This window comes from Hypanus sabinus, chromosome 9 (genome assembly GCF_030144855.1).
Source record: "Hypanus sabinus isolate sHypSab1 chromosome 9, sHypSab1.hap1, whole genome shotgun sequence".
Classification (NCBI taxonomy): Eukaryota; Metazoa; Chordata; class Chondrichthyes; order Myliobatiformes; family Dasyatidae; genus Hypanus; species Hypanus sabinus.
This window is the reverse complement of record NC_082714.1, coordinates 10,891,753-10,913,244: the sequence shown is the minus strand read 5'-3', so window position 1 is coordinate 10,913,244 and position 21,492 is coordinate 10,891,753. Positions and strand designations below refer to the sequence as shown.

Below are 21,492 nucleotides of genomic sequence, written 5' to 3'. Positions count from 1 at the left end.
TCTTCAGGGAACTATGCACTATTATTCCTAGATCACTCTGTTCTAAATGAATTTTTCAATGCCCTACCATTTACCATGTATGTCCTATTTTGATCATTCCTACCAAAATGTAGCACCTCACACTTATCAACATTAAACTCTATCTGCCATCTTGCAGTCCACTCTTCTAGCTGGCCTAAATATGACAAACAACATTGGACCCAGTACAGATCCCTGAGGCACACCACTAGTCACTGGCCTCCAACCTGACAAACAATTATCCACCACTACTCTCTGGCATCTCCCATCCAGCCACTGTTGAATCCATTTTACAACTTTATTAACTTTATTAACAATATTAACTTTATTAACTTTATTAACAATATTAACACCTAAAGACTGAACCTTCCTAACTAACCTTCCATGCAGAACCTTGTCAAAGGCCTTACTGAAGTCCGTATAGACAACATCCACTGCTTTATCCTCGTCAACTTTCCTAGTAACCTCTTCAAAAAATTCAATAAGATTTCTCAAACATGACCTTTCACGCACAAATCCATGTTGACTGTTCTTAATCAGACCCTGTCTATCCAGATAATTATATATACCATCTCTAAGAATACTTTCCATTAATTTACCCTCCACTGATGTCAAACTTACAGGCCTATAATTGCTAGGTTTACTCTTAGAACCCCTTTTAAACAATGGAACAACATGAGAACTATGCCAATCCTCTGGTACCATCCCCATTTCTAATGATATTTGAAATATTTCTGTCAGAGCGCCTGCTATTTCTACACTAACTTCCCTCAAGATCCTAGGGAATATCCTGTCAGGACCTGGAGATTTATCCACTTTTATATTCCTTAAAAGTGCCAGCACTTCCTCCTCTTTAATTGTCATAGTTTCCATAACTTCCCTACTTGTTTCCCTTAGCTTACACAATTCAATATCCTTCTCCTTAGTGAATACTGAAGAAAAGAAATTGTTCAAAATCTCCCCCATCTCTTTAGGCTCCACACATAGCTGTCCACTCTGATTCTCTAAGGGACCAATTTTATCCCTCACTATCCTTTTGCTATTAATATAGCTGTAGAACCAGCTGTAAAAGCTGTAGGATTTATTTTCACCTTACTTGCCAAAGCAACCTCGTATCTTCTTTTAGTTTTTCTGATTTCTTTCTTAAGATTCTTCTTACATTCTTTATATTCCTTGAGCATCTCATTTACTCCATTCTACCTTTATCTATTGTAGATCTCTCTCTTTTTCCGTGTCAAATTTCCAATATTCCTTGAAAACCATGGCTCTCTCAAACTTTTAACCTTTCCTTTCAACGTAACAGGAACATAAAGATTCTGTACCCTCAAAATTTCTCCTTTAAATGACCTCCATTTCTCTATTATATCCTTCCCATAAAACAAATTGTCCCAATCCACTCCTTCTAAACCCTTTCGCATCTCCTCAAAGTTAGCCTTTCTCCAATCAAAAATCTCAACCCTGGGTCCAGTCCTATCCTTCTCCATAATTATATTGAAACTAATGGCATTGTGATCACTGGACCCAAAGTGCTCCCCAACACATATCTCCTTCACCTGACCTATCTCATTCCCTAACAAAAGATCCAACACTGCCCCTTTTCTAGTTGGTACCTCTATGTACTGCTGCAAAAAACTATCCCGCACACATTTTACAAACTCCAAACCATCCAGCCCTTTTACAGTATGGGCTTCCCAGTCTATGTGTGGAAAATTAAAATCTCCCTCAATCACAACCCTGTGCTTACTACAAATACCTGCTATCTCCTTATAAATTTGCTCCTCCAATTCTTGCTCCCCATTAGGTGGTCTATAATACAACCCTAAAAGTGTTAATACACCTTTCACATTCCTCAATTCCACCCAAATTGCCTCCCTAGACGAGTCCTCTAATCTATCCTGCCAGAGCACCACTGTAATATTGACAAGCAATGCAACACCTCCCCCTCTTGTCCCTCTGATTCTATCACACCTGAAGCAACGAAATCCAGGAATATTTAGTTGCCAATCACACCCTTCCTGCAACCATGTTTCACTAATAACTACAACATCATATTTCCAGGTATCAATCCATGCTCTAAGCTCATCCACCTTTCTTACAATGCTCCTAGCATTAAAATAAATGCATTTAAGAATTTCTCCACCTCTTCCTCTCTGTTTATCTGGGGAAGAGACACTGGCTGTCCACTCTATCTATTCCTCTTAATATCTTATGTACTTCTATCATGTCTCCTCTCATCTTCCTTCTCTTCAGAGAGCAAAGCCCTAACTCCCTTAATCTCTGATCATAATGCATACTCTCCAAACCAGGCAGCATCCTGGTAAATCTCCTCTGTACCCTTTCCAATGCTTCCACATCCTTCCTATAGTGATGCAACCAGAACTGGACACAGTACTCCAAGTGTGGCCTAACCAGAATTTTATAGACCTGCATCATTACCCCATGACTCTTAAACACTATCCCTCAACTTATGAAAGCTAACACTCCATAAGCTTTCTTAACTACCCTATCTACCTGTGAGGCAATTTTCAGGGATCTGTGGACATATACCCCCAGATCCCTCTGCTCCTCCATACTACCAAGTATCCTGCCATTTACTTTATACTCTGCCTTGGAGTTTGTCCTTCCAAAGTGTACTACCTCACACTTCTCCGGGTTGAACTCCATCTGCCACTGCTCAGCCCACTTCTGCATCCTATCAATGTCTCTCTGCAAACTTCAACAATCCTCAACACTATCTACAACACCACCAACCTTTGCGTCATCTGCAAACTTGCCAACCCACCCTTCTACCTCCACATCCAGGTTGTTAATAAAAATCACAAAAAGTAAAGGTCCCAGAACTGATCCTTGTGGGACACCACTAGTCACAACCCTCCAATCTGAATGTACTCCCTCCACCACGACCCTCTGCTTTCTGCAGGCAAGCGAATTCTGAATCCACCTGGCCAAACTTCCCTGGATCTCATGTCTTCTGACTTTCTGAATAAGCCTACCGTGTGGTACCTTGTCAAATGCCTTACTAAAATCCATGTTGATCACATCCACTGCACTACCCTTATCTATATGCCTGGTCACCTCCTCAAACAACTCTATCAGGCTTGTTAGACGCGATCTGCCCTTCACAAAGCCATGCTGACTGACCCTGATCAGGCCATGATTCTCAAAATGCCCATAGATTCTACCTCTAAGAAACTTTTCCAATAGGTTTCTCACCGCAGACATAAGGCTCACTGGTCTAAAATTACCCAGACTACCCCTACTACCTTCTTTGAACCGGGGACAACATTCGCCTCCGTCCAGTCCTCCATTTCCGTGGACAATGAGGACATAAAGATCCTGGACAGAGGCGCAACAATCTCTTCCCTCTCCTCGTGGAGCAGCTTGGGGAATATTCCATCAGGCCCCGGGGACTTATCTGTCCTAATGTATTTTAACAACTCCAACACCTCTTCTGCCTTAATATCAACATGCTCCAGAACATCAACCTCACTCGTATTGTCCTCACCATCATCAAGTTCCCTCTCAGTGGTGAATACCAAAGAGAAGTATTAATTGAGGACCTCGCTCACTTCCACAGACTCCAGGAACATCTTCCCACCTTTATCTCTAATCGGTCCTATCTTCACTCCTGTCAGCCTTTTGTTCTTCACATAACTGAAGAATGCCTTGGGGTTTTACTTTACCCTACTACCAAGGACTTCTCATGCCCCTTCTTGCTCTCCTCAGCCCCTTCTTAAGCTCCTTTCTTGCTACCCTATATTCCTCAATAGACTCATCTGATCCTTGCTGCCTAAACCTCATGTATGCTGCCTTCTTCCATCTGACTAGATTTTCCACCTCGCTTGTCACCCATGGTTCCTTCACCCTACCATTCTTTATCTTCCTCACCAGGACAAATTTATCACTAACGTCCTGCAAGAGATCCCTAAACATCGACCACATGTCCATAGTACATTTCCCTGCAAAAACATCATCCCAATTCACACCCACAAGTTCTAGCCTTATAGCCTCATAATTTGCCCTTCCCCAATTAAAAATGTTCTTGTCCTCTCTGATTCTATCCTTTTCCATGATAACGTTAAAGGCCAGGGAGTAGTGGTCACTATCCCCCAGATGCTCACCCACTGAGAGAGGGTTCATTACCTAATACTAGATCTAGTATGGCATTCCCCTTAGTCGGCCTGTCAACATACTGTGACAGGAGCCTAACCTGGACACACTTAACAAACTCTGCCCTGTCTAAACCATTGGAACTAATCAGGTGCCAATCAATATTAGGGAAGTTAAAGTCACCCGTGATAACAACCCTGTTATTTTTGCACCTTTCCAAAATCTGCCTCCCAATCTGCTCCTCGGTATCTCTGCTGCTACCGGGAGCCTATAGAAAAATCCCAATAATCCCTTCCTGTTCCTGACTTGCACCCATACTGACTCAAAAGAGGATCCTTCTACATTACCCACCTTTCTGTAGCTTTAATAGTATCCCTGACCAGTAATGCCACCCCACCTCCCCTTTCACCCTCTCTCTATCCCTTTTAAATCCAGGAATATTGAGAATCCATTCCTGCCCTGGTGCCAAGTCTCTGTAATGGCCACTAAGTCATAATTCCATATATTTAATTCCATGTATAATTCCAAGCTGTCAGTTCATCACCTTTGTTCCTGATGCATTTTGCATTGAAGTACACACACTTTAGCCCTTCTACCTTACTACCTTTACAGCTTTTATTCTGTATCTCTTTCCTCAAAGCCTCTTTGTAGGAAATAATGTCTTGCAAACCCTGCCAGAGTTGCTGTACATCTGATGTCATCTCCAACCTCATTCGAAACTCTTTTTACCCTTGCAATAGCCCTCCGCAAATCATACCTGGTTTTCTGTTATACACCTGCGTCACCAGACTTGAATGCCACAGACCTAGCCTCTGTACCTTCTGGTTCATGCACAGGTTTTGGTTTGGGAATGTACAGTAAGTCTTTGTAAGCACACACTCATCCACACAGGTTTTCATGAAGTCAGTAACAACTGTAGCATGTTCATCCAGTTTCAAAGATGAATCCCTGAATACAGTCCAGCACTTGAGGGCTCTAGGCTGGTTCTCTCTATTTGAATGAAGGGATCTCATTGAAATCAGTTGAATTTTGAAAGGGTGAATATTGAGAAGTGGATGTGGAGAGTGGATTTCCTTGCATGCGGGAGTTTAGGACAAGAAGGCACAGCCTCTGAGTACAATGACATCACTTTCAAACAGACATGAGGAGGAATTTCTTTAACCAGAGAGTGGTGAGTTTATGGAATTTTTTGCCACAGATGGTTGTGAAGGACAGGTCATTGAGTATATTTGAAGTGTAGGTTAACAGGTTGTCTATTGGTCAAAGGTTATGGGGAGAAGCAGCAGAATAGATTGAGAGGGTTTATAAATTGACCATGATGGAATGGCAGAGCAGACTCAATGGGCTGAATGGATTAATTCTGCTCCTGTGTCTTGTGGTCTTTTACAGGAATGGGGTAACCGAGATACATATTTCCATGAAAACAACCTGCTCATCACAGCAGTCGACCTGTTTGGTGCTGGGACGGAGTCAACTTCGAATACGCTTCGTTGGGCTATGCTATTGATGAGGAAATATCCACAGATTCAGGGTGAGGAGCTTCTGATTGATGACTGTTTTTCCTCACGTGAAAATCTGGGCTCTAACTCTGCTGCTGAGTGCATTAACCATTTCCTTGTGTTCCAGAAAAAGTCCACGATGAAATCACCACCATCATTGGTTCAGAGCGGTTCCCTAGAACTGAAGATCGTAAAAATTTACCCTACACCAATGCAGTGATCCACGAAATCCAGAGGTTTGCTAACATTGTGCCATTGAACCTCATGCACTCAACAACAGAGGACGTGAACATCAAAGGATATTTCCTTCCAAAGGTGCGTGAGGTGAAGTGAGTGACTGATTGCTTCTCATATGCCGGCAATTGTTCTATGAAAGTGAAATGGATTGTTTGTGACTAAATTTTTAAAATTTCCATGTGTAATATTACATAACATATAAAACTGACATATTCAATTTTTTGGAAGCATCAGGTATGGGTTGGGTGGATGAGTTACGGAGGGCAACTTGTAGTAAAATGGACTTTGATTTTGGTTCTAATTGTGTCTTTCTTGTATCATTTTGTATCATTAACATTTTTGTTCTGAATGTTCTATCTCTGGAAATGTCACTCCACTCTTTCAGAAGGGAGGGATGTAAAGACAGGAAATTTATAGACCAGTTAGCTTGACTTTACAAATTTGGGAAAATGTTTGAGTCAATTATGAAGGATGATTTGGGTTACTTGGAGGTTCATGATAAAATAGGCCAAAGCCAACGTGGTTTCCTTCACAGGAAACAGTGATGTGTTAGCGAGGAAGGCCACCTTCTCCCTGACAAGCAGGTACTCTGTATGGCCGCAGTGAATGTAAGGAAGACCCTAGCAAGTGTCAACTCATATAAAGCTGTAGGGCCTGGTAACATACTGGGAGGGTCTGCTGCAATGTTAACAGAAGTTCTGACAGACATCTTCAACATATCTCTAGAATAGTCCACTGTCCACTCGGGCTTCAAGGTGGCCACTATCATCTTGGTGACTAAGAGGGTGACAGTAACCTCCTCAGTGATGACCATCCAGTGGCCCTGACTTCAACAGTAATAAAGTACTTTGAGAAGGTGGTTATTTGAGCAGCCATGAAATCCCATAATCCTGCAGCATTAGATCCTTTCCAGCTCACTATGACTCAGATCAGTCCACTGGCAATGCCATAGCCTGTCCTCTACTCCATCCTGCCCACCTGGAAAATGGTGCCTCATAGATCAAGAGACTGTTTATCGACTTCAGCTCGGCATTTAATACAATCGTTTCTTTGAAGCTGCTGGGTAAACTGTCCTTGTTGGGTGACAGCATCTTTTTGTGTAAATGGATCCTAGTCTTCTTTACAGAAATGGCACAGTTAGTCCATGCTGGCAGAAATGTCTCCAGCTCCTTCACGCTAGGCTCTGGCACTAACCACTGCCCAGCTCACTACTGTTCACACTGTTGACCCATGAAGACACTGATAGATGCTGTTCAAACTGAGTTATTAAGTTCACCGTTGACACAACAGTGGTTGGCCTTATGAGCAAAGACAATGAGATACAGACAGACAGACATACTTTATTGATCCTGAGGGAAATTGGGTTTCATTACAGCCGCACGAAGAATAGTGAAGAAATATAGCAATATAAAACCATAAATAACTAAATAATAATAAGTCATGCCAAGTGGAATTAAGTCCAGGACCAGCGTATTGGCTCAGGGTGTCTGACACTCCGAGGGAGGAGTTGTAAAGTTTGAAGGCCATGTGTAGGAATGACTTCCTATGCCGCTCAGTGTAACATCTCGGTGGAATTAGTCTGGCTGCATGTACTCCTGCGCCTAACCAGTACATTTTGGAGTGGATGGGAGTCATTGTCCAAGATGGCATGCAACTTGGACAGCATCCTCTTTTCAGACACCACCGTCAGAGAGTCCAGTTCCACCCCCACAACATCACTGGCCTTACAAATGAGTTTGTTGATTCTGTTGGTGTCTGCTACCGTCAGCTTGCTGCCCCAGTACACAATAGCAAACATGATAGCACTGGCCACCACAGACTCGTAGAAGATCCTCAGCATCGTCTGGCAGATGTTAAAGGACCTCAGTCTCCTCAGGAAATAGAGATGGCTCTGCCCCTTCTTGTAGACAGCCTCAGTGTTCTTTGACCAGTCCAGTTTATTGTCAATTTGTATCCCCAGGTATTTCTAATCCTCCACCATGTCCACACTGACCCCTTGGATTGGAACAGGGGTCACCGGTGCCTTAGCCCTCCTCAGGTCCACCACCAGCTCCTTAGTCTTTTTCACAATAAGCTGCAGATGATTCTGCTCACACCATGTGACAAAGTTTCCCACAGTAGCCCTGTACTCAGCCTCATCTCCCTTGCTGATGCATCCAACTATGGCAGAGTCATCAGAAAACTTCTGAAGATGGCAAGACTCTGTGTTGTAGTTGAAGTCCGAGGTGTAGATGGTGAAGAGAAAGGGGGACAGGACAGTTTCCTGTAGAGCCCCAGTGCTGCTGACCACTCTGTCTGACACACAGTGTTGCAAGCGCACGTACTGTGGTCTGTCAGTCAATAATCTATGACACCAGGGAAGCATCCACCTGCATCACTGTCAGCTTCTTACCCAGCAGAGCAGGGTGGATGGTGTTGAACACACTGGAGAAGTCAAAAAACATGACCCACACAGTGCCCGCTGGCTTGTCCAGGTGGGCGTAGACACGGTTCAGCAGGTAGACGATGGCATCCTCAACTCCTAGTCGGGGCTGATAGGCGAACTGGAAGGGGTCTAAGTGTGGCCTAACCATAGGCCGGAGCTGCTCTAGAACAAGTCTCTCCAGGGTCTTCATGATGTGGGAGGTCAATGCCACCAGTCTGTAGTTATTGGAGCCACTGGGGCAGGAACGAGGCAGGATGTCTTCCACAGCACAGGAACCCTCTGGAGACTCAGGCTCAGGTTGAAGACATGGTGAAGTACTCCACATAGCTGGGGTGCACAGGCTTTGAGCACCCTGGGGCTGACACCATCCTGGCCTGCAGCCTTGCTTGGGTGGAGACGCTTCAGCTGTCTTCTCACCTGTTCAGCTGTGAAGCCCACCATGGTGGTTTCAGGTGTGGGAGGGGTTGTTACGGATTCAGCAACAATAAACATATAAGTGAGGAAGGATTTTTTATAACAAATAAAACATTTATTAAACACTGAAAATCAACCCCCCAAAAGTAAACAAAACTAACTCAACCGGAAATCAGCTGCTGTGCGGCAGCTTAAACAGTTTTTAAAGGGATAAAGCAAAAACAGTTCTTAAAGCGATGTTGCAAAAACAGTTCTTCAAAGTAGTACTGTGAAAGTTCAAAGTGCTTACAGTCCATTAAAGGAGAGACTTTTTAGATGATTTAATTTCTCTTTCACGTCATGTTGTTGCGGTTCCCAGTCGAACTATACTTTTCCCGGAGATTTTATGAAGATGAAAATGAAACGGCTTAAAGGCACTGACCTTTCTTTGGCAAAACTGTGCCCAACCCTTTCTGCTATTATTGCAGGGGTTAACACGGGCACAGCCAACAAATTCCTTCTGAATGAGGATCAAACAAGGTCGAACCTGTTTCACCGTCGAAATCAACTTTCCTCAATCTGTTAGCTCCCGAACTCTGATCTTCATTCTCCACTGATTTTTTACTGGCAGTATTATAAAGAAACTGCCAGCAATGACCTTTTAAACTTTAGGCATTAAATAAAACTCAACCTTTCAATGGAACTGCATGATAATATTGGACCATGCAGTTGCATTGGAGTCAAAATGGCAAATCCAGCCACGAACTGCCCCTCCTCACAGGGAGGGGTCCTCCTTTTATACCCTGAAAAAAAAACTGTCACATGACCTCTACTAGCGGGTAAGTGACGTCACTTCACCATCACAAGACCATTACCTTAAGTCCAGTATAGCTTCAACAGCGCTGTCACGTGTTCAGTACAAGATACCCACGAGTATCTTACAGAGGTGTAGTCATGAGGGCAGGGTAGGTGGCTGTGAGGAGGGGTAGGAGGGGAGAGTGGAGTATGTGTTGGTTGGGGGCTGACAACAGATGGCTTGCAGAGAGGACGTAGAGTGGTGGGTGGGATGATGCAAGCACAAAAACTTGAGCCTCAATATGCAATAGACCAAAATGATGATTGCGGACTTTAAAAAGTTTCAAGCTGATAACTTCTTGCTGCACATACACAACCATGGAGAGAATTAGCTGCACCAAGTTTCTGGAAATGAATATAATGGGAAATCTCACCTGACAAAATCATAACACGACCACAGCATCTCCACTTCCTGAGGAGTTTGAGGCGAATGAGGCTCCTCTCCCCACTCTAAGCTATTTTCACAGGAGCGCCATCGAGAGTATACCGACAAGCTGTATCTCTGTCTTCTACAGGGATTACAAGGCAGCTGACCTCACGCTCTGACAAAGGATTGTGAGGGCAACTGAGAGGATCGTCAGAGTCTCCCTTCCACCCATCAGAGAAATTTATCAAGAGCACAGTGTATGCAGAGACCTTAGCATTACCAGTGACCCTTCTCATCCCTCCAACAATCTTGTTGACTCCCTACCATCAGGAAGATCATAACATAGCATTAGACCAAGATCTGTGTGAATGCAAAACACCATTTTCCCCGAGGTCATAAGACTCCTGAACTCCCTGCCACCTCCCAGGTCTTATCACACATGAAGCACCGAGTAGTTCAATAGTTCAACATTCCATTTAATATCAGAGAATGTACAGAATATACAACCTGATATTCTTCATCTTCACAGACATCCAGGAGCGTCTCACTGTTTACTTTTTAACTTGCATTATAAATGTACCATATTATTTGTTAATTTAACAGTCATAATTAAACTTTGTGTTATACGTGAGCAATATGTACTCCTTTGTGCCATTCAGTCTGAAGGAACGTTGTTTCATTTGGCAGTATACTTGTTTATGGTTGAATGACAATAAACTAAACTTGACCTTTTAGATTAGTGAGTCGTAAAGTGACAGGGAATACCAGAAGTCATTGAACTGTTGATTCCTTAGCCGGGAGAGATAGTGGGATGATCTGACACTATATATTAAATGCTCTCAATGGTGTATGACTCAAATAGACTCTGACAGCCAAGTCCAGTTCCTGTGCTTCACGAGTGGCTTTGCTCCAAACCCGGTGAAACTTTCCTACTGACAGGTGAAGGGGCAAAGGTGGTTACTGGTGCTTTAAAACCAGTCACTTTGGGAAGAAGGGACCAATCAGCCTTGGTTGATAGCTCATTTAGAGAAGGAAAACTCTGATCTCAAATCTCCACTACTTTGTGGCTATAATCTCTCCTGGGGAAGGGTTTGGGAGTAACTCCCAAGCATCAATCCGGAGACGGAGTCCCAAAAGCAGTCCTACATTGAGCTCAATGCTGACTGGCAACTTAGGAGATGCTGTTGATGCCAAATGTTATCAGTTTCTGCTGTTTGTTTGCATTGATGAGCTACATGGAGAGGGGGTGCCTGTAACATGGGCAACAGCTTGCTCTCCATGTCATACTTCCCTTGCTAGTGTATAATGTAGATTGTGGGCACACAGTATCCATGCTGGATTCTGACCGATGCAGGGCCTCGGGATGCAATGAAGCTGAGGGCAGAACGGACCTTGACTGAGTGAAGGACATTGGAGATCTGTAAGAGATGCAACTGCACCTGGTGCAGTTGCTGCCACATTTGTTAACTCTATTCCAGTGGAATTATTTTCAGCAATATTTCTCAAAGGCAATAACAATGTAAATTGTAAATTATTTCCTTAGGGCACACCAGTGATGCCTTTGCTAACATCGGTGTTGTACGACAAAACTCAATGGGAAAGCCCAAATGACTTCAACCCTTCTATCTTTCTGGATGCTGATGGGAAGTTTGTGAAGAGAGATGCCTTTGCTCCCTTTTCTATGGGTAAGAAGTTTAAATCACTGGTTTGTAGATTAGTGGAATTTCTCCTCTGTCGTTGGCCCATTTGTACGAAGGAATGTTTATATCAGATGGTAAAGCAATCATATTTAGATGGTGGAAAGTAAGACATAGTCATTGAACATGGAAACAGGCCATTCTGCCCATTATTCTATGCCAACCACTGTGTGCCAAACAGTATCAATCAGATCTTCCAGAACTTGGAACTTCTATCTTCTATTCAATTTCTGTGATCATCCAGATGCTTCTTAAATGCTGTCAACAGTTCTGCTTCTGCTACTGTCTCAGGCAGTAATCCTGTCAGTACCTCTCAGTTTTATAATCTGCAATTTCATGCTCAGTGGACACTTTATTAGGTACAATGGAAAACCTACTCATTAATTCAAATATCTAATTAGCCAATAATGTGGCAGATGTGTGCAGAAGAGCATCTCTGAATCCTCAGCATGTTGAAACTTGAAGTCAATGAGTTGCAACAGTAAAAGACCACAACGTAAACTCAATGGCCACAATATCAGGTTCAGGAGCTACTTCATAAAGTGGCCACTAAGTGTGGAATCAGAAAATTACAGAGCACAGAAACACTTCTTGTATACTGTCCCACACAAGGGAAAAGACACTAAACCTTTCCTCAGGAACTGAAGTACTTCAACCAGGGAACATCACAGTGATTTCCTCAATGCCCTCTCTAATGCCATCACATTGTGAAATAAAAACAGTGTACAGTGGAAATACTCAAGAGGTCAGTCAGTATTAACAATAGGTGAACCAAGGTTAATATTTCAGCTGAATGTACTTTTGGTGGAACTAGGAGTACTTAGGAAACAATGGTTGAAGTTGCAGAGAAATTGGGAGGGCTCTGGTGGACGAAAGGAATGTCCATGACAGGGTAACGATTAAGAGAAACTAAATGACAAAGATGAGGGTGGTGCTGGCTGAGTGAGTGACAAAGACACATGGGGAGGGAGGCAGATAATCTGACTAGAGGGGTTGTACGAGGAAGGTGAGTGAGGATGGGTGACAAGAAGTAAAACAATGGCCTGAACTGTGGCAAACACAAGATGGTTGGAAGTTTGAATTGAAAAAGAAAGCAGAAAACATATGGCAAGCCAGGTAGCATCAGTGGAGAGAGAAACGGAGTTATTGTTTTAGGTCAGATACCTTGCATTCCCATTATATAATGTTACTGTTCAGTGTCTTGGGCTGAGGATGAACAGCTTTCTGTTTTGAAAATTGACATTGTTCTGCCACTCTGTTTTCCAGGACGCAGGGCCTATGCGGGGGAGACCCTGGCCAGAATGGAGCTTTTCCTGTTCTTTACCATCCTGATACAAAGGTTCAGGTTTCAAGTTCCTCCGAATGTCAGCAATCTGGAGCTTGTCTCTGGTGTGGCCTTCACTTCAGTTCCGAGTCACCAGAACCTGTGTGTAGTCTGTCACTGAAGCAAACACAGCACTTCCATGACTTGCCTCGGTTTTCTCCTTTTATTGTTTTCATAATCACTGTAAAAACATGTACCTTTATGTGAAATGTGATATTTGTCATGGGGTTGAATTATAAGGATAATCAATAGTGGCTTCTTAACTTCAATCAAATCATTCTGCAAATTCCTGAGATTGAAATGCACAACTGGGGAAACTTCAGAGTTCAGTGGATGATAGATTCAAGATCGTTTAATTTCATTTCCAGTGCACAACCGTAAAGGAGAATGAAATAATTGTTACCCTGGAGGGTAACCCTGGAGGCTGGTCCTGGAGATGCACTGGGAAGTTCTGACTACCTGTTGTAGAACTTTCCTGTCCACTGCAGTGCATTTGACTCTTTCCTCCACCTCCTCCCCACCATACTCAGCTTCTCACTGTCCATTCACCAAGAAATTTGAAAATATAGATTCAACCTTTCTGATGATCTGCTGAAATCGACAGAAATAATAATCAGTATGATCAGTTCCTTAATGTTTAACCAGTCTATTTAGCAAGGGAGAAATGCTTATCCCATTAAACCCCTTAAAAAGTATCAGCACCTTAGGTATGAGCTATAACTCCGTGCAGTGCCCAGTCACACTCAAAGGATATCAGCTTCAAGTCTTTGTCCAGGCATTTCAGTGCAAGTGTTACAGAGTGCATGTGGTGAACTACATATACCTGTCTGGACACGCCCCCTGCTGACTGCTCCTGTGGCTCCTCCCACAGACCCCGGTATAAAGGCGATCAAGGCTGAGCCTGGCCTCTCAGTCTCCAGGATGTAGTAAGGTGGTCACTCACTGCTTGTTCCTTCTTCCAGTCAATAAAAGCCGATATCTTGCCTTTATGTCTCAGAGTGAGTTATTGATGATGCATCAGTGCAATAAATGGTTGCAGTGCGGCGACCCACTTTCTGCGCAGGCGAACTGGCTCACAAATAACAAGCGCGTGGGGGGAAACTTTAGTAATGTACCTCCGATGTCATTTCCGCCCGGAGAGGGCAGGCGCTGGGGATTTAAATGCCAACACCACGAAGTTTGAATAAACTAGTCTCGAAACGACTTACCGACTGCGTGTCGTTATTTCAGCGCTGTGTGTAGCACATCGCTACAGCAGGACAGATACTCTGCATGTCCCTCAATGCAACAATGGATTATTTGATAAATACATACAACATTGCTGCTTCAGGAAGTTTTCAAGGTACAAACTGGGTGCTGATGCAGCCCAAAATAAACAAGAATAAAAACATACAATATGATTTAATACATAAGGTCACTTATCTACTGCATATAGATTGATTATATGACCATTAAGTGATGCTGGGCACAGGAGTATTTGGAAATATCATTTCCTATCAGAATTATCATAAAGCAGTGGTTGTCGGTGTATGTGGAGAGTTGGATTAGTGGGTGGTGTTTTTGATGTCCCTCAATGCAACAATGGATTATTTGATAAATACATACAACATTGCTGCTTCAGAAAGTTTTCAAGGTACAAACTGGGTGCTGATTTTCAAAAAAATTTTGCCAGATTGCAAGAAGCAATGAATAAGGATCTCTGGCTAAAATAAAGGTTCAGAAAACATTGAGTCCATTTGGATAGATCTCTGCAATAGGAAGGGTACAAACACACTGATGCGATTCTACTAGAGACCACCCCACCCCTCAATTGGCACTGAGACATTGAGGAACAGATATGTAATTAGATCCGTGAAATATACAAAAATAATTGGGTTGTTGTCGCAGGGGATTTCAACTTCCCTGGTGTAATCTGGGACCTTCTTAGTGCAAGGGGTTTAGATGGGACTGAATTTGATAACGGTATCCAGGAAGGTTTCTTAAATCTCTATGCTGGTTGTCCAATGAGAGGAGGGCTGCACTGGACCTGAAGCCTAGCCAGCTGTCTGGCCAGGATGAACCATTTGGGAGCAGAGACCACAAATCCTTAACTTTCAGGAATTCTATAAATAAGGCTAGATATGGTCAATGTGGGAGGGTTTTAAATTGGAGTAGGGCAAATTATGAGAGCAATAGGCAGTAACTAAGAATGTTAATTATGAACACTTTTTCTCTGGCAAGTCCATATTAGCTAAGTGGAGGATGTTCATAGATAAATTGTATGGAGTACAGAAAAGGTGTGTTCCTGTTAGAAGGAAGGAAATGGATAGAAAAATTAGGGAACCTTGGATGTCCAGAGAGGTGATGAAATTGGTCAAGGCCAAAATGGAAATGTATGTAAAGCTTCAGAAGTTAGGATCATACGGAGCACATGAAGAATATAAAGAAACCAGTAAAGAATGAAAGAAGGGAATTAGAAGAGACAGGATGGACCATGAAAAGTCCTTGAAAAGCAGGATTATGTTGAATCCCATGTCATTCTATACCTACATAAAGAGCAAGAGAATAACTAGGGAGAAGGTGAAACCATTCAAGGATAAAGAGAAAATCATTTGCTTGAATGACAAGAATGTGAGTGAGATGCTTTATGAGTACTTTGCTTTAGTATTTATAAGGAAAGTAATGTTGAGGATTAGGAGATCAGTGCTGAGTGTTTCAACACTTTAGAATATCTAATGGTTAAGGAAGAAAAACCATTGGTCCTCTGAATGAGTGTTAAGGTGGATGTCCATAGGGCCTGACAGGATTTATTCCAGGTTATTGAAGGAAACAAGATAGGATATTGCTAGTGCCTTGTCCAGAACCTTTGTGCCCTTTGTAGCCTCAGGTGAAGACCCGCAATGCTGGCAAGTGGCTAATATTCTACTTCTATATAAGAGGAGAACAAGGGAAAATCCTGGGAATTATAGACAGCTGTACCTCACATCAGCTGTAGCAAAATTGCTGGAGAAAATTCTCAGGGACTGTATATATGAGCATTTGGAAACCCACAGCCTTATTAGAGACAGCCAGCATGCCTTTGAGCATGGCTGGAGGTGCTTTATCAACTCGATGTGTTTTTTGACAAGGTGCCAAGAGAAGTTGATCAGGGTAGGACAGTAGAGGTAGTTTGCATTGATTATAGTAAGGCATTTGACAAATTCCCTCATTGGAGGCTATTCGAGAAGATAAAGACACGTGGATTCCACAGAAAATTCGCTGTTTGGATTCAGAACTGGTTTCTGCATAAAAGATTGAGTGTAGTGGTGGAAGGATCTTATTTGAGTTGGAGAATTGTGATTAGTGGTGTTGCACAGGGATCTGTGCAGGGACATCTGCTGTTTGTGATCCATGTAAATGAACTGGATGACAATGGAAATGAGTGAGCTAGTAAGTTTGCAGATGATACCAAGAATGGTGGAGTTATGAATAGTGCTGAAGACTGGGAAAGAATACAGTACAATGTAGATCACTTACAGAAATGGGGAGAAAAATGGCAGATGAGTTTAATCAAGATAAATATGAGGTGTTGCACCTTGGTAGGGCAAATGCAAGGACACAGCACACTGTAAAGGGCAAGATCCTTAACAGTGTGGCTGAGCAGAGAGATCTTGGGACCCAAGCTCACAGCTCCTTGAAAGTGGCTACCAAGTCAATAATGCGGTGAAAAAGGCTCATGCAATGGATGCTTTTATTAGTCAAGGCAATGAGTTGAAAAGTCAAGAGGTTATGTTGCGACTTTATAAAACGCTAGTTTGGCCACATCTGGAGTATTGGATACAATTCTGGTTGCGACACTATAGGAAGGATATTGAAGCTTTTGAGAGGGTGCAGAAGAGGTTCACGTGGATGCTGCCTGGTTTGGAGACATACGTTATCATGGGAGACTGGATGAAGTTTGGTCGGTTGTCTCTGGATCGCCATAGGGAAGATCTGATAGGTAAATATAAGATTATGAGAGGCATAGATAGAGCAGACAAGGAGTATCTGTTTCCCAGAGTAGAAATGTCTAATATCAAAGGCATGCCTCCTACATGTGGGAGGCAGTTGGTTCAAGGGCAAATAGAGGGGTATGTTTTCATCAGAAAGTGTTGGATAACTAAAATGTGCTGCCTGGTATGGTGGAGTCAAATACATTGGAGGCTTTTAAGAGATGTTTGGATTGAAGTAATATTGTAAATATGTTGGTTGATTAAGCATTCTTTGTCATTTACATACTGCATTGCAGGTTATCTGCTATTACACCAGAGGAATGCAGGTTAAAAGGCGAAATTTGCACAATTGCAAGAAAGTTGGACACATATAAAGAGCACGTCGGGCACACACACAAAAATAAATGAACTGCACAAAGAAGAGAAAAACCTTACAGAGTAAACTGCAGTTTCAGAAAGACCGCTAATCTGTATGCAGCTGATGAAAAATCTGATAAAGATGGGACTAACACAGGACTCTATAGCCTTGAAATTAACGTTGTGAAAACTGAAAACAGATAAGGAATATGGCTTACACAAGAAGCAGATTAATTAAATTGGAATTGGATACTGGCTTCACTGTTTCAATCATTCCAGAAAATGGCTTTGAACAGCATTTCAAATAAACTTAACAAGTAAAGCCTGTAGATCTCCAACTAAGAACTTATTCTGCAGAAAAGGTACCTCCTGGGAAATTACATTCTCAGCAGAGCGAGACAAACAGTCAACAAGCTACATTGGGCTTATATATGGGAAACAAAGGAGGACCTGAATTATGGGAATGTGATTGGTCAGGACAACTGCAATTTGATTGGAGGTCCATCCTGTATTTGCATGCTACATCCTCTGTAATGAAGTAAACTGAAAGCAAATTAAGAAAAGTACTGGGTGATGAAAAAACTGTCTCCATGCTGTACACCATGAGGTGTTGCAAACAGATCTTGGTGCCAAACTCTGTGCCTCAGGGTGGAAAGTATATTGAACGTAGGAAGGACTCTGATAATTAGGGGAAGCATGAAAATAATGTAAGCACTTATTATGCAACAACAGATTTTAGAAACAATATGTCTGAAAGTGCTTTTGATATATTAATCAGGCAGTTACTTGTGAAATGTGGCTTGTTTTAAGCTCAAAGTGCTTCAGGAAAAATGCAAACATTTGGATTATGAGTATAAAGAACCAGAATGTACTCTGCATACATCAAGGTTTTTGCATGAACTTCTAGTGGAAAATTTGAAATTCAGCTACAGATTGGCAAATATGACGTTGTGGCCATCTCTGAAACTTGGCTAAAGGATGGCTGCCATTGGGAGCTGGAAAGTTCAAGGATATACAGTGTACCAGAAAGATAGGGTAGTAGGCAGAGTGGGTGGTGTGGCCCTGTATATAGGAAGTACTATTAAATCATTAGAAGGTGATGACATAGGATCAAAAGGTATAGAATCTCTATGGGTTCAGTTATGAAATGGACCCTAATGGCAGTTGTATACAGGCCTCCAAACAGCAGCTGGGATGTGGATTACTAATTACAGCAGGAGATAGAAAAGGTGTGACAGATGGTAATATCATGATAACCGTTGGAGATTTTAAGTGGACTGGGAAAACCAGGTCAGTCCTGGACCTCAAGAGAGAGTATTTCTAGAATGTTGAAGGGATGGCTTTTCAGAACAGCTCATTGTTGAGCCAACTAGGAGATTGGCAGTGCTGTGCAATGGGTGTTGAGCAATGATCCGGAGCTGATAAGAGAGCTTAAGGTTAGGGAACCCTTAGGGAACAGTGATCACAATATGATTGAGCTCACATTGAAATTTGAGATGGAAAAATAAAATCCAATGGGTCGGTATTTCAGTGGAATAAAGTAAATTACAGTGGTATGAAAGGGGAACCGGCCAAAGTTGCCTGGAAGGGACATTTGCAGGAAGGACAGCAGAGCAGCAATGGCTGGAGCTTCTGCAAAAAATGAAGGAAGTGCAAGACTGATATATTCCAAATAAGAAGACATTTTCAAACGTAACAAGGACACTTCTGTGGATTACAAGTAAACTCAGAGCCAAAGTAAAAGCAAAAGAGAGGGTATACAAGGAAGCCAGGGCTAGTTATTGGAGTCAATTGCTAGGGATGAGATTACGGAGTACCTGAAGACACATGAAAAGATAGGCCAAAGCCAGCATGGTTTCCTGAAATTAAAATCATGCCTGACAAACATTCTGCAATTCTTTGAGGAAATTACAAGCAGGGTAGACAAAGGAGATACAGTAGACATGGTGAACTTGGATTTTCAGAAGGCCTTTGACAAGGTGCCGCACATGAGGCTGCTGAGCAAAATAAGAGCCCATGGAATTACAAGGAAATTACTAGCATGGGTGGAGCATTGGCTGATCGGCAGTAAACAGAGAGTGGGAATAAAGGGATCCTATTCTGGCTGGCTGCCGGTTATCAGTGGAGTTCAACAGGGGTCGTGTTGGGACCACTGCTTTTTATGTTGTGCGTTAATGATTTGGACTATGGTATTAATGGATCTGGGGCTAAACTTTCCAATGATACAAAGATAGGTGGAGGAGCAGATCATGTTGAAGAAACAGAGAGCCTGCAGAGAGGCTTAGATAGTTTAGAGGAATGGGCAAAGAAGTGGCAAATGAAAAACAATGTTGGAAATTGTATGCTCATGCACATTGGTGGAAGAAATAAATCAGCAGACTACTATTTAGATGGGGGAGAATTCAAAATGGAGAGATGCAAAGAGACTTGGGAGTCCTTGTGCAAGATACCCTAAAGGTTAACCTCCAGGTGGAATCAGTGGTGAAGAAGGCGAATGCAATATTGGGATTCATTTCTAGAGGTATAGAATATAAAAGCAGGAATGTGATGTTGAGGCTCCATAAGGCACTCGTGAGTCCGCACTTGAAGTATTGTGTGCAGTTTGGGGCTCCTTATTTTAGAAAGGATGCACTGATGATGGTGAGTGTTCAGAGAAAATTCACAAGAATGATTCCAGGAATGAAAGAGTTAACATATGAGGAACATCTGGCAGCTCTTGGGCTGTATTCCCTGGAGTTCAGGAGAATTAAGGGGGATCTTATAGAATCATTCCAAATGTTATAAGACCTGAAAAGATTAGATATGGCAACGTTATTTCCCATTGTAGGGGATTGTAGAACAAGAGGGCGTGAATTCAAGATTATTCCAATTAGAACAGAGATGCAGAGAAACTACTTCAGTCAGAGATGGTAAATCTGTGGAATTTGTTGCCACAAGTGGCTGTGGAGGCCAAGTCAGTGGGTGTATTTAAGGCAGGAATAGATAGGTTCTTGATTAGCCAGGCATCAAAGAGTATGGGGTGAAGGCAGAGGAGTGGGGATGACTGAAAGAACTGGATCGGCCCATGATTGAATAACAGACAGACTCGATGAGCCAAATGGCCTACTTCTGTTCCGATATCTTATACTCTTAAGACAAAAGCTGCTTGTAAGTGTAGACGCAAAGATCAAGTCCAGCTGGATGAATGGAAAACCAAAAAGAAATGTCAATGGAGTTAGGAAAACAAGAAGCGATATATGATGTTATATGTTTCAGTATATTTAAACTGGTCACCATGGGGCATCATTCAGAGAAATGCCTGTTCCTATGAGTCTCACTGGGCAGGGGTTAGTACTTAATGTATTGAATAGTTTTTCTCCTTTTAATCATATTATCCAACAGAATCTCTTCTGTTTGGAATTGTTTTATTTTTCTTGCGTGCACTGAGGCTAAGTGAAAATCTTGTCTTGTATACAGTTCATACAAAACAATTCACTGTACAGTGTATTGAGGTAGAACAAGGTAAAACAGAAATAGAATGCAGAACAAAGTGTAACAGCTACAGAGAAAGTGCAGTGTTAATAATGCCCAGATTAGTAATACCCTGTAATGACGCACAGGACTGTGCAAACGCCTCAGGCACAGATAGCTAGGGAGGCTCTTGCACAGTGCTGTATTTGTCATCATGGGGCGGAGGGCGAGGTTGTTAATCTGGCGGAGAAAAAGATGTTGGGAATGGTGAGGGTGGAATGCAGCAGGGTGGGTGTGGGACAACTGGCAGAGGAGGAGTGCCCAGAGGAGCGGACGGTGTGGGTGCAGTCACATCCAGCCCGGAGACACCAGGCAAAGTCATTTGATTCCAAACAATTGGTTTATTGATCATTACACAATCTCTCTCTGGTGCTTCCCACTCCCTCTCCTCTCCCTTCCCCTTTTCCTAACCATGATTCCCCTCTCCCTGACGTTCCTACTCGCAGTTCACTATCATGACCCTATCAGAATCAGGTTGATTATCACTCACAAAGGTTCTGAAATTTGTTTTTATTTGTGGCAGCAGTCCACAGCAATACACATAAAAATTACAGAGCTGCGCAAACTCTTAGGCACACTAGCTACATATATGTGCCTAAGACGTTTGCACAGTACTATTGTCTAGTGAAGAGTCTATTTAATTTTGTTCTTGAATTCATACGAGCTCCAGGATGTATTTCAGGTAGAAATGCCAACCCTTCTTGGCTCGATTGTTGTGGATCTTTCTCCGGTGAAACTCAGAGCGAGTTC

At 42.6% G+C, this 21,492-nt stretch overlaps 1 protein-coding gene across 1 annotated transcript in view; it reads left to right on the top strand.

Moving 5' to 3' along the window:
• LOC132398968 (uncharacterized) overlaps window positions 1–21,492 on the top strand; it is a 101,466-nt gene that overhangs the window by 38,168 nt on the left and 41,806 nt on the right. The window contains exons 10-12 of the mRNA XM_059978805.1: window positions 5,755–5,942; window positions 11,448–11,589; window positions 12,868–12,990. Coding sequence (XP_059834788.1) covers window positions 5,755–5,942; window positions 11,448–11,589; window positions 12,868–12,990 — 453 coding nt within the window. The remainder of the gene's footprint in view (window positions 1–5,754; window positions 5,943–11,447; window positions 11,590–12,867; window positions 12,991–21,492) is intronic.